The sequence below is a fragment of the Phaethon aethereus genome (genome assembly GCF_964289735.1).
Source record: "Phaethon aethereus genome assembly, chromosome: 2".
In the NCBI taxonomy this organism is placed as follows: Eukaryota; Metazoa; Chordata; class Aves; order Phaethontiformes; family Phaethontidae; genus Phaethon; species Phaethon aethereus.
The window spans coordinates 24,886,051-24,900,314 of record NC_138582.1 but is presented as its reverse complement, the minus strand read 5'-3'; the positions used below and the strand labels follow the sequence as shown (position 1 = coordinate 24,900,314).

The following is a 14,264-nucleotide window of genomic DNA, read 5'->3' as shown; positions in this document are numbered from 1 at the left end:
AATAAAATTACCAAAGTAATTAAACAGATGACTTCTAAATGCACAGCTGCAAACATCAGCTTTGTTTCATTTTACACTTTTTTTTTTTTAGAGAGACTGAAATTACTTCATAGTTTACCTTACCGAATCACACAGAGTCACAGAATCATTAGGGTTGGAAAAGACCTTTAAGATCATCAAGTCCAACCATCAACCCAACACCACCATGCCCACTAAACCATATCCTGAAGTGCCACGTCTACATGTTTCTTGAATCCTTCCAGTGATGGTGACTCCACCACCTCCCTGGGCAGCCTGTTCCAATGCTTGACCACTCTCTCTGTAAAGAAATTTTTCCTAATATCTAGTCATACCATACCTTATCGTCATAGTATCATTCATACTGTGTTCCAGATACAACACTAGAAGACAACTGCACTGCAGAAGTTCTTCAGCTTCTTTTCAGACAATTGCTGTACCAGAGCCTTTGGAACAAGGGGCTACTTTTAAATGTCTGGTCATCTCACAGGATACGTAGAGCATTTCCTGCCTGAAGGACTAGAGGAAGGAAGCACAGGGCCAAAATGTTTGATGTGTGATCTACTGTAATTCCTTTCATGTGTTTAGTAGCTTTTGTATGATCAATGCACTACTACTAGTCCTGACCTTGATGTGGTCCAGTTCACTAAAATCTGACCTGCCTAAATGGATGGCAAATGGAATTATAGTAGCACCCACCTGGCACCACCACTGTAATTAATGGGCGTGAGGGGGTGTTGTTATTTTTTCCTCTGAATCTGTATCTACTGCGTTTCAAAATAAAAAAATATTTAGGTATACTATTGATGTAACTACTTAAATAGTATCTTCATAAAAACGGCAGCAGTTGATTTTTATACATATTTTTATACATTTGCATTCTTACAGCACTGTATATCCAAGGATCTCAAAATGTTTTCTAAGCAATAAGAGAATTATATTCACAGCATCATTTGGCGTTATGCCTACAATATATATGAGTAAACTGTTGAAGAGGTTAATTTTGTTGCTTAAAGTCACATAGTAAGCCAGTTTAGAGAGAACAGGAATGAAATCTGCCTCTCCTATTTTCCTTCAGCATGTTCTAGCCTTACAGAGGGGGAAACATGTCCTGCAGGCCAACAGGAGGCCTGCCCAGGCAGCCTCCCTAGTCTCAGACTTTCTTCTGCAAAACGGATGAAGGCCCAGCAGACTTAGCTCTTCCGTGTGTCCATGCGTCCAGTTAGGTTTGTCGCCTCAAACTCTGCGACAGCATCTTCTATTCCTTTTGAGAGAGTATCAGCCACACATGCAAAATAGGCGCAAACCATTGAAATTAGTTCTCCAGATTTCTTCTTCTATATGTTCAAAACCAAATCTCTTTTCTCTTGCATTATGATAGCTCAGTGAAAATCAGTCATTTTTAAAATTGTTTTGTATGAATGTAAGTATCATAGCTGCAGTTGATGAAAAGAACATTAAGATTTAGTTGAGTGTCATTACATGCCTTCTAGTCTCCTCAGTGTCAGAGTCTGGAATACATAAGGACATGTTAGATACATGTTTAGAAAATTCAGCCTCGAAAAGGAGTGTGATCTACTGCTATTTCAAGACACTCTGAGCTTCCAGACACTTCAAGCACAGCACAGAATCTACTACTATGAAGCTCTTGATTCCTGGGAAACAGAGAATGACTTTAAGAGAAGGTATTCAAGATCCTCAGCAAAGTCATCACACTATTTACAACTGTTTAAGTTGGTCAAGTAAAGCACACAAAGTAGTTAGCCAAAAGAAGAGTGATTGTAATTTTACAGCCTTTCATCTCTGAGCACTTTGTTGAAGAACTGAGATTTTTGTCTGTGTCGTCTATTTTTAAGAAAAAGCTTACAAAGTAATTGTAAGGGAAGACCTATCTACTAGTATTAGTAAAAAGGAAATAGTGTATTTTGGTAAGATTTTTTGGAAAAAGCTAATTATTTTGATTATTACTATTATTATTTTCTGTAGAAGAGATTGCTGCACAGCTGGGAAAATCTAGAAGCAGAGAGAGGGGATACATCTGTGCTTATCCCATCTACGTTTGTTTCAAATATGACTATTTAATACCTAGCTTGGAGATACTTAAACAGTTGTAAATAGTGTGATGACTTTGCTGAGGATCTTGAATACCTTCTCTTAATGTCATTCTCTGTTTCCCAGGAATCAAGAGCTTCATAGTAGTAGATTCTGTGCTGTGCTTGAAGTGTCTGGAAGCTCAGAGTGTCTTGAAATAGCAGTAGATCACACTCCTTTTCGAGGCTGAATTTTCTAAACATGTATCTAACATGTCCTTATGTATTCCAGACTCTGACACTGAGGAGACTAGAAGGCATGTAATGACACTCAACTAAATCTTAATGTTCTTTTATTTGATGATCTGTTCTGGATGATTGGGAGATAGATGATTGGTTCTGTGTGGCCAGTTGTCTTTTGGTTTTTTTTTCCACCAGGCACTTTGACATTCATGATGTCTTAGTGCACAACTATAGTTGAATCATCCTTTTTGATGACTTGAAAGTACCTATTTCCATAATTTCTCCAATATGCTTATCCTTGTGTTACCTAAAGATCTTTATAGCTACTTGATATCTCATCCTTTTCTTTAGCTTTTTTACAGTTATACCAGCTCCTCTCTTCACCGTGATACTCATCTGTAGCTATACAGAATGAAAAAGGAACCAGTGCGCAAGAGATACAAGTCAGACGTGTATCCAGCGTTAGTTTAAAATAGAGGAAAATTACCCATTGTACTTGTACTTTTGCTTCACTGTATCAGTTGTTTGAAGCAGTCTAGCACAATCAAAAGGAATTTTTGTATATGTTTAGGTCATTGCTTGTCTTTTTTTAACATACTAATTGCACAAGTAACCTACGTCTAAGTTGATTTATGTCTATTCACAAAAGCTATAAATACTGCAAATCATTATAGAGTTAGAAGTATGACTGTTGATGACTACAAAACGTATTCAGTTAGAATTCAATTAATAATTTCTTCCCCTGCGTTAGTAGTATTTGGCTACTGTGTAAATGTTTAGAAGTGATCAGTCGTTTTTATTTTGCTCATGGAGCTAGCACTGATGTTTTCTTTTTATAAGGGTCTTTCACGTCTGGAGATGCACCCACATACCTTAACCACTTTGAGTTACAGGACACCCACCACATAGTGTCTTCTGCAGATAATGCTGATGTATCTGGCTGTACAGAACACAACACAAGAGCTAATCAGGGGGAGTGTAGTTTTTGTTGTTAAACAGATTCCTGTAAAGATTACATGTAATGTTAAAGTGAAAAGTGATCTGAGTGTAGACATATGGACAAAATAGTATCACTTGCTAATCAGTCAAACATTAAATAGGAGCCTTACTGTACTCAGTTTATATTTGTATTTAATAAAAATTTGCTGGTATGCAATCCTGAGTATGCTGCCAGCAAGTGTGGAGATGGGGCAGTAGTTGAGTTCTTCTGAAGCTGAGCTGGAGAGGGGAGGAGGAGCAGCTGCCAACAAGCCAGTCATATGTGGCATAGTTCCTGGAGAAAAGAGGCAGAAACGGTGAGAACTGGAGTTTAGTGCTGATGGCATTTGAGAGCCTGCTCTACTGACCGAGACTAAAATAAACTGTTTCCAACATTCCGGCAGTCATAAAACACTATGTTTGTTAAAACACCAACAAGTTTCCTTATGGACAGATGGCAGGGTGGAGAAGCAAGGCTGAGGTTACCCTTCAGGGAGGATATGGAGCTCACTCAGTATGGCAGAGTGTGTACCCAGGATCATGTACAAAATTTTAGAAAGTTCTTGCCTAAGGATATCTCCTCCTCTCTTCTTGCAATAATAGAATTTACTTACGTGCTGCTTCTCTTTAATTTCAGCATTAGTGCCCTGATCCCATCTTTCTTCTCCCTCCTGTCCACTCCTGTGCCCTTCTTATTTTCTCCATAACATCTCATTCTTCTTATGGTCTTCTTCACAAGTACATGTTTTTAATCTCTCCAAACTTGGGCAAATCCAAGTCTTCCATCATGAACTGTCATGCTACAGGGTTTCTTTTATTCCTGTTTTAAGGTCATGTCTCTGTATGTTCTGCAATCTTGGAGAAGTTATGTTTCTCTCCCAGTGGCTCAAGCATTAAGTTTCTTTGCCTGTGACAGAGGCATCTACTTGCTATAATTTATTAAGAAAAAAATATAACAACTGCCTTTGGAAAGCTGATTCCTGTCTGGGGTTTTACTGATAGAAGCCCAGCATTTTCAAAGGCCAGTATTGTTATCATAGGTGTTCTAGGTTTACCACAATTTTGTTCTGTGCCCTTCGTAACATCTATAGCATCTCACTTCAAATAGAGGTGTGGTCCATTGCTTCCGTAAGAAACAGTTGTTTCAATTTCCCTTGTTTGGTATAACGCATTCGATGGCCTTGTCGAGGAGAGTAAGTTAGGAAACTTTATTGAATTAAATTGGGAAAAAGGCAGTTAAGGAGCATTAGGGCAGTGATAAATATTTCTGTGATTTCTACACTAGTTCAGTCGCGTCTCATTCATAGGTAGGCTTTCAGACTACCTTTGGGATGAGACTCCACAAGTTTAAGCAGAAGAGAAAGTGGTCTTCTTGAATAGCATCTATAATCCAGGTCCAACAAGGTGCCGCTGGTTTTACCCCTGTCAAATAGAGGGTATATATTGATCCAAGCTTACTGTCTGTTTCCTTTTTAAATTAGAATAGGATGAATATTTTATCACCAGGCAAAATCTTTAATAATTCAAATTTGGATAGATAGGTTTGTCACCTTTGTACCTGGAAGCGGAAGTCAATGCACACAGAGATCTAGTAAGTGCTAACAAAAATGAGCTGTTATGTGTAAAGTCTATGAATATTTGTTAATCATTACATAATGTATAGTCTTTAAATGCCATTTTCCCAGCTTGTTTAGCTTTTTGTAGGTCTCAAATGAGCTATAAGTGAATAGATTTAACTTCTTTAGTGTGGGTCGTAGAATTATGCCTATTCAGCAGCATGTAGTAACCGGTTCAACATGAGCTGTTTCTTATATAAACATACAAAAAGCCTGATCCAGACTAAATCAATTTAAAAAAGAAAAACATTAAAGCTGTGCTTCCTGTTACATGCTTACGGTTGTCTTTGGTTGCTTATGATCTTACTGTATTATTGACCAACTGTTGTATTCAGCACCACCTGCCGAAAGGTTCAGATGGGATAGAGAACTTGTTTTCAGAAGGAGGAAGCAATGAAAATTATAACCCTTACAGTACATTTCAGCTGGTAAAACAGTGTTCATGCTTGGGGTAGAGACGAATGAATTTGGCTTACTCTGTTTCCCAGATTTTATTTGCTACAAGGATTTCGAAAGCTGCAGAATCAGAAAGGCTGCAAAATTCATACGTAGCATGTATGCTTAAGATTAGGCCAATTCTGCTGCAGTTTAACTTATTTTCATCCTTCTAGGAAGTATACAACTAATAAATTGGGAGCGTACTTAGGAAGATAGTTGATATGGAAAACCAGAAATGAGTGCTTACGTAAATACCTTTATGTATGTAATTTATTTGGGAAAAGGCTATATTTTGATCCTTGTGTAAAACTGGCAGGATGTACTTTCTGAAACAATAATCAGATTAGTTGAAACATCAGGGCATTAATAACTAATGCTTATATTCTACATGTATGTGTAAAATACAAGTTTCTTGAATTGGGTAATCTGTAGAAACACAATTTGTTTGCTTGGATTTCAAAGGTGTATCTAAAGGATCAGAGGAAGAGTTTTGTATTATATATAGGAGATTCTGTAGGAACAGAATGAAAATGCAGTTTTTATATCAGCCTGAAAGTGTTAGGCTGTGATATCGCAAAGCAGTACAAACATTATCCAGTCCTTGAGATTTTACAAAATTAATTGGATCAAATAAAAATTATAAAAATAGACAAATCTTACACCAGCAATGCAGTGCACTAGTATTTTGTGTCTGAGTAGTACCTCTGTATTTTGCTGCACCTAAAAATGTGTGCTAAAGATTGAGGGTTTTATATTTAAATAAGTAAATTTATGAGGGGAAGAAAGCCATTGACACAATAGGGAGTTTCAGATTGGCACATACAGCCACATTTTGCTCTAGCAATTCTGTTCACAAGGTCATGGTTGTGCCGAATGAGCCTAAGGAATATAGTGCTAGGTGCAGCTTAATGCAAGTTCTCAAGCTGCTCATAAAAGAATGAATGAAAAATGTTATTTACTGTGAAATAAGGGAGAGAAGAATTAGTATCATATTCTGTATTTTTTTATACATAAGCAGATTTCATAAAATATGTAGTTTGGTACTTTATTTTCAGTAAGGTTTCAGAAAACATATATTCCAATATTTACTTGCATTAGACAAAGTATGTAAATAGATATTGGGTCACACAAAAATCTACCGTGGTTTTTTCTTAAAAAAAAAAAAAAAACCCAACACAAACAACAACAGAACTGCATTCATATTGATGTCATAATGCCTAGAAAGAATAATAAGAGACGCAGTTGTTGTGGTTAGATCTCTCTGTGTGGAAAGTTGACAAACATATTCTTGAATTTTAAGAAACCACATTTAATTTTGAAATACCACTACTGACATAACAGATTTTCAGTGTATTTTTGCTAAGCATTTAAAAAAGTTGTAGGGCTACTGAGCAGTGCCATCACACTGCCCCACCAGGACTGACTTGATCGAAATGGCTTTCCTGCCATTCACATGCCTCTGTGGGTATATATGATTAATTACTTAATTTTCTTAATTGCTAGCGTACTCCATTGGTGACAATGGCAATGGTATTAGCAGTTTCAACTGTGGATGGATTTGGGCAGCATTGGGATTGCACTTCGAAATAGGTTGCATACCTATACTTCGAGATTGCATGCAGTGCATGCATCACAGATTGAGATGTGCTACTTTAATCCTTATTTATTTGTAGATTGTTAGCATCAATGATTAAACAAATTGCAGAATTATTAAGTTGACTGTGGAGACAGCAGTTCTATACTAAATAATGATTCTGACATAAGACAACAGTTTAGAATGGAACAGTAGATTGGATGGCATATGCAGATAAGAAGCTTAAGCTTCAACTCAGATGTATGAAATCCATAAAAATAGACTACAATTTGATGTGATCAGAGATTTAAAGCAAAAAAAAAAAAAAAAAAAAAAATCTAAGACCCCCATTGCTCCCTTTACTGGCTTGTTTTGAAAAACAGTGATAACTTCAATTGTGCATTTTTATTATAATATCAAATGAGCAGTGCACATAAAGCTGTATTGTTCCCGGTGTAGAAGGGGCAAGATAATTTTCTGGAAGATTTACTAGTGCTTATTAGCAGAAGATAAATGGTAGGAGAATCCTCTGGTCCTGGTCACTGGTAAAATCGAATGGTCTTAGCAGCCTCCACTCATCCAATAGCTCTTGAATGTTTTGTTGAAGTTGAGTGTAGCTGTTTCCCAAGTTCAATTCAAGGTTGAAATATGTCATAAAATCTAACGTAGCAGAATTTAGCAGAATCCACAAGTAATATGGTTCATTCAAAAATGCTTTTTTCTCACTTGTCAGAAGAATTTTAATAACAAAGCACTGTACCAAAATTCCATGTTAAAAATATTTTTGGTTTTTGTTTTTCCATCATCTTGGAATGTTCTTTTTAATGTTTATTCTTTGGTAAGCTTGAACAGTGGAACAATTGTCTCTCAATAAAATTGTTCATAATACTGATACGTAGCTGTTGTTTTTGAGGACTTGAATGTGACATCCTTATCTATTCAGTAGATATGAATTAGTCCTGCTTCCCCAAAAGGCTGCTCATATGGAGCTGATTGAAAATGCAATGAAGTCAGTGGATTGATCTCATATCAGCTTTGATCTCGTGTTGACTTTGGTGGATCTGGCTAAATTTTGGAATATATTTATTTGCATATCTCCCATTGAATTCCATAGGAAAGAGGCAGCTGGATATTTCTGAAGATCTGGACGTAAAATAATGCTTAGGTGTAGTCAAGAACAGCAAAGTTGATACCTTAATTTTCTTAATTTTGTATCTCAATGAATGTTTGACTGGTCTGATTTTTACCTTTTTTTTTTGTTTTGTTTGTTTTTTTGTTTTTGGTAATCCTTTGGCATTACAGGAGAGCACTGAATTTAGGAATACTTCGAGACCCTGGTTCAGAGGTGGAAGACAGACAATATCAAATAGACCTTCAATCTATAAACATTGGTACTGCTCATTGGAATCAGTTGAAACCAGAGAAGGAAAATGGAAAAGGAGGGGTTTTGACAGAGAGTGAAAGAAATTCTCAAAATCCAGCACTTGAATGGAACATGGCCAGTAGGTAAGAAGGTTTTTTTAACTACTTCTTTTCTAGAATTACATAGCACAAACACTGCAGATACCATTTGCAGTATATCTGAGTCAAATGATTCTGCATTATTTTTGCTTTACATTACAAGCACATTTCCATGGAGTTTTGCATGATAGATTTGAAATGTATATTACTATTATTGTTACACTGTAGTTACTGTCTAGTTACTGTGTGCCTTTGGTTCCATTTTAAGCTCTTTTCTGACTGGCTTACTGTATGTCCATGAAAGTAGCTCCAGGGCTCAGACTTCAGCTTCTCAGTCTACAAGCAATGGGAGGTTTTGGGTTTTTTTAGTTTTGTTTTTTTTAAAAACTTCTTCTGTTTGGATTTTTACAAAGCTTGAGTAGAACCAGCTTAGACATTTCTAACTTAGAGGAGGATAAAGTAGAGTATTTCCTAGTGGTTCTGAGCTGTTTTTTTGCACTTTGTAACTAAAACCAGATGAATTTTGAAAACTAGATATTTCAACTGAGTCTCCCTTATTGTATATTGTATGATATGTGCATGCAAAGCCCTGCCCTCTAGTTAAGCAGTAAAACAGATGAATTTTGAAAATTAGATATTTCAACTGAGTCTCCCTTATTGTGTATTGTATGATACATACATGCAAAGCCCCACCCTCTGGTTAAACAGGGTTGAATGATAAAGCATGCATATGCATATTACAAAATAGGGGGGTTCATTGGTAATTTGAGAAAATCTGAAATTTTAATTTTTGTTTTAATATACTTTTTGTACTTAAAAATTCATATAGGTGGTTTAAAACTAAATTTTTATAGCCTGTGTAAGCAGAGGTCTCTTTTCAAAGTGACAGGAATAAAGTCTGATGGCCAAAAGCAAGCTTTCAAAAGTAATTTGGTGGATTTAGACGCATTTCTGCTAGAAAGTGTCTGTTTGACCACACATTTATTTATTTAATTTCATTTAAATACCCTTTGTATCTAATTCATGCAAATACAATCCAATTTTTATGAAATGCGTGCATAATTTTATGGTTCCTAAGATAAGATTTCTATCAGAATTGAGGGATAAGTTACTAAAAGTGATATAGAAAAGCAGGCAGAATCATAACGAAAGACAAAAATTGAACTATTGCTGGTTTGATTTTACAAAAAGGGGAGATGAGAGGACTCTCGGAGATTTTTTGAAAGTGAGGCAAATTGTATACAGCAGAAGAAGCTATGTGAGGGTGTCATGTGGACTGATCTAAGTGTTGAATTGAGGAGAGACCAAGAGAGCAAATAAGCTCACTCTCGAGGAGTGCATGCAGCAAACAGATGTGATCAAGAATAAATTCCAGTTTATCATTGCAAAATAATGGGCAGGAAAAGAAGATCTAACCAAAGTAATGGTAAAACCAAAAGGAGTGACAGGAGTACGGATATAAACACAATAATATCTGTTCTTCTTTTATAAGATCAGCTGGTTCTTTCCTGTCTTGTAATGATTTTTTTTTTTAACTAATGTAATTCCATAGACAATTTTTCTTTTAAATTCTTATCCTTAAAAAAATGTGTATGACCACCTAGTTAGGCCTTGATGTTGGGCAAGTTGCCCGTGAAGTTCTTTCTCACAAAACAACAGAGGGCCACTGGCATTTCTTGAAAGATAAGATGACATTAATCTCCAAGGGGCTTCTAGACAATTTGCAATTTAAGCTGACATAGGAAAACCAGCCACTGAGGAATTGGCTTTCCTTTTCCTTCCCATTGGTCACTGAAATCATATTGCCAGCACACTTTGGTCTGTGCTTTACAGTTATAGATTTGGATAGAAAATTTGGTGAGATTCATGAAAAGCTGTTAAGATAAGCATATGCGAAGCAGTTATTACAGATAATCTGAGTTATCTCTTTTTTTATAACTGCTTGGAAGGTTTTTTTTTCTTCAGCAAATGACTTCCAAAATAAAATTTTGTTAGGATATATTTGACAAATAAGTATGTATGTTCTGAAATTGCTTTTGAACAAATCTTGTACTTGGGTTTTAATTTAGCTCAGTTGTAATTAAATACATTAGTTTTTCCTTTCTAGTATGCAATACAGTATTGTAATTCCAGCTTGAGTTTGTTTAAAGAGAAAGTGGGTATGAGTGTTTTCTTGTCCTTTTGGCTTAAAATTTTACACATTTACTACAGCTCTTTTTCAGGGTGTTTGCATTTTTGCTTTTTAGTTGGCAGTCAGTTTTTCTGCATCTGGGTTTATTTTATGATCTGTGGAAGTGGTGTGCTGAGAACTGGAAGAACCTGCATTGAACTCTGCTATCCGTTGAGATATTTTCAGCATGCACCAAGAGCGTGGCTACATGGTGTTTTACGTGGTTTATCTTAAGATTTCCTGCAACTACCACAGAAGCTTTATTCTTTGACCTATTTGTGATACTGTTTTCTTTTTTAATTCTTTAAGTTTCTTAGACATGTTTAACCTGGAACATAATGAATGATTTTTATTGAGTTATTTTAAGATTCATTTCTTTGTTTGGTTTTAATATACTTCTATTTGTTTTTACTTATCATTTAGACCCAGTGTTCTGGTTTATTGGGTTCACTGGATTTTAAGATTCGTTGTCAAGATCCATTGCTGTCATTTTTTAATTCTTAGATGCTATGTGGTGCAATATAGAATCCAACCTATATCCAAGTATCTCATACAGTTACTTTACAGAAAACTTAAGCATAGATACCAGCCATTAATTTTCCATTCCCATTTCTAAAAACATTGCTGTTTATTGTTTGGGTTTTTTTTAATTAAATGGTTGTAAAAGTTCTGAAATAGATTACTTTGTAACTTAGTCAACTGAGTTGAAATTTGGCCTTGTTTTAAGAATTTGCATGAAAACCAAATCACTCTAAATCTAAAGATCTGTGGATATCATACAAGCAAATATTTGAAAGCTTTTGACATAGAAAGCTTTTGACATAATTTATCATTTAAATGCTTTAACAATCTTTACACAGAAAGTAAATTCTTCAAATTTTCCCACTACTTTTTCTGAAGTTCACTATTTCTAGTATTTAATATCTCATGGGTTTGAATTTTTTTTAACTTCTACATTTTAATTTGGAAAGCAAGCAGTCTTGCTTTGAGACTAAATATTAACTATTTCAAGGTGTTTAGTGTAAAATTCTTCAAGAGGGGCTATTGTGAAGTGCTGTTGTGATGCCTTCTGTTGCCTCTGCAGGTCACCCCAAGAAGAATGGGGGAACAGGAGCACTCTGGTAGGGTGGATGCCCTCTCTCAGAAAAAAATGTCCGAATGCTGTGCTGTACTGAGGATTAGGGATCATAACTCTTCGCATTATGAAATGTTTATACTTCACTGTAGATATTATGAAAAGCTCCCTGATGGTGTAATATATAAAGAGAATACTGGAAACAGTCAGACAGTTCTAATAGGGTTATGTACAAATGAAACCTGTCCACATTTATTCCCTTTACCAAACAGCATGTGGGGAACTGGGAGTACTTAACCAAAAGAAGTTTTCTTGATTGAAAACTGCTTTTTCAGCTTGCAAATCTCCTCCTCCCTCTCCCTCCTCTCAATGGAAAAAACAACAGCCCTGAAGGAAATAGAGAAATATATCCTCTCTTGAGTCCTCGCCCCCGTCCCTGTGCAGTCCTTCTACAGCTCCCAGCAGCAACTTCTGCTTCCTGTAGCCTGAATAAACTCTGTTTAAAAAAAAATTAATTGAGCTTAAAAGCATTACTTCTCTGTGTGGTAATGAATTGACTGTGGCAATATACTGCACTGCAGTTTTGTCCTTGGCATACCACCATCTGGAACAGCTCTCTGCAACTCTCATTGAGTACGTCAGGGAGCCAATGATGTGTTGTACAAAACTGAACAAAATACCACTCTTGCTTTGCAAAGATCCTCAGAAAAATTTCATGCAGATTTTTCTTTGAATAGTTTTCATTTTCATGCTTTTTTGGAAAGTTGAAGTGTAGCTTGCCAAGTTCTAACAGGGAAGACCAGAAAAAGGGGATTAGTAGATCCATGTCTAGGGAAGTAGGGGCATTCCCTGTGAATCTTTTGGAATAAACATGAGTACATTTGTATTTACTCCTGTATTTCAGTTGCAGTCTTTATTGTACCTGAAGTCGTGCTTGTATTCATACTGTACAAAGTATGTACTCAATAAGATGGAGGATGTTGTTTTCTTTATTAATCCACAGCAAAGAATGCACTGCATTCTTAAAATGAAAATTAGCTTTACTGAGGCATAATTATATAACAGTAGTCATTCTGTACAGCCAGATAGTGTACGTTCATTATCTAATTTTGGTCATTAGATAGCCCTCAAAATGTTGCTGTGCTACTTCACTGTCTCGCGATGTGTCTTTGCAACACCTCAAATTGCTGAAAGGGTGTGAACTGTTCTCACTGGGAAATGGAGGTCTGAGGCATGATGATGTCATTAGAAGGTAGATATCTTAATACATTTGTGGATCAGGGATTAACTGACTTACACAACTACATGGGAAACCTGCAAGAGAAAAATCTTTTCTAAGTCCTAGGTTAGGGTGCCAACCAACTTAACATCTTTGGTTTTGCATGCCTCACACTACTAGAGAACACTATTTGATTATGTGGCCTATTCCATGCTAATACTTGGGTTTTTTTGCTTTTTCAAATCACAGAATTCTTTATGAGGGTTCATATCTCTGTGAATAGTAAACTTACCTGGCATAAATGAGCTCTTGATTGTCATTCATGTATTGAATGTATACAAGTTTCTCCCTGAACTATGTATTTTTTAAGTATATAAGGGCTCGAACTCTAGATTCAGCAAGATATTACTACAGAAAAAATTGTAATTAAGAATAAGGCAAACATTTCCAGGTTTCACATCTAGGTTACGTTTAGCTCTTACTGACCAGTATTTTCTGTTTCTTTCGGTTAGTTTTCTCCACATAAGGCAGCCAAGGTGTAGTCCTTCTTGTGCATTTTCACAGCTTATCCAGTCTCACATCATTGCACCTCCTTGATTAATGCAGCATCATCTCTTTGGCAGTCCTTCCTCCTCACATAAATTCAAGGTGCTTCTGAGTGGATGTAATCAAATACTGATGATTTGGTTTGATGTAATCAAAAGGTGTTGCTTTGATTACAAAACTCTGTTCTTCACATTTGTTTCTCTTTTCTTCCCACAACATTTGTTGTCATATTAATCATTAGATAAGTCTTTGTTTTCAAGGTGCTTCTAGACTTCTGTGTCTATCCATTTCTTCTTACATGTCTTTTGTCATTTGCTTTGACACATCTACACTCACTGATCATCAGGCCTCATCATACCAGTTACCAGGGCTGCCACATTTAATTTTTGAAGAAGCACTTTCTTGCTTGCTCCTAGGCTAACCTATAAAGGCATTTCCTGTGAACATTCACAAAGTTATTGCAATGTCTTCTTCCAAATCCTTCCCGAAAAAATTTGTTTCAGTTATACTGTAATATAAAACCTCGTAAGATAGCTTTCAGGTTGCCACTGTACGGGTATCACTACCTACAGTGCTGTTAGTTATTCCCTTTTACTTCCCTGTCTGCTGGTGTGCTTTTTCTTATACTTAAATTGTAAGCCTTTGAGGAGAGAGACTATTTTTGTCCTGTGCTTTTACAGTGTGGGTCTGTGGTCCATAACCAGAGTTCATGTTATTGTGCAGATATAGCCCAAATTCAGCACTGAGTAAAAGTATTGAACCCCCAGGCCTTATCACAACTGCTTTGCTGCCTTGTTGCTTTGCGTTAGCATATGGTCTTTCAAATGTGCTGTACTTTTAAGTGTAGATGATCAACTGCTTTAACATCTCTAAAAGTACTAGCTTTTCCTTTTTTTT

At 36.1% G+C, this 14,264-nt stretch overlaps 1 protein-coding gene across 1 annotated transcript in view; it reads left to right on the top strand.

Moving 5' to 3' along the window:
• VPS13B (vacuolar protein sorting 13 homolog B) overlaps positions 1-14,264 on the top strand; it is a gene marked incomplete at both ends in the record, with an annotated part of 485,525 nt that overhangs the window by 306,005 nt on the left and 165,256 nt on the right. The window contains one exon of the mRNA XM_081996267.1: positions 8,199-8,402. Within this exon, the coding sequence (XP_081852393.1) occupies positions 8,199-8,402 (204 nt within the window). The remainder of the gene's footprint in view (positions 1-8,198; positions 8,403-14,264) is intronic.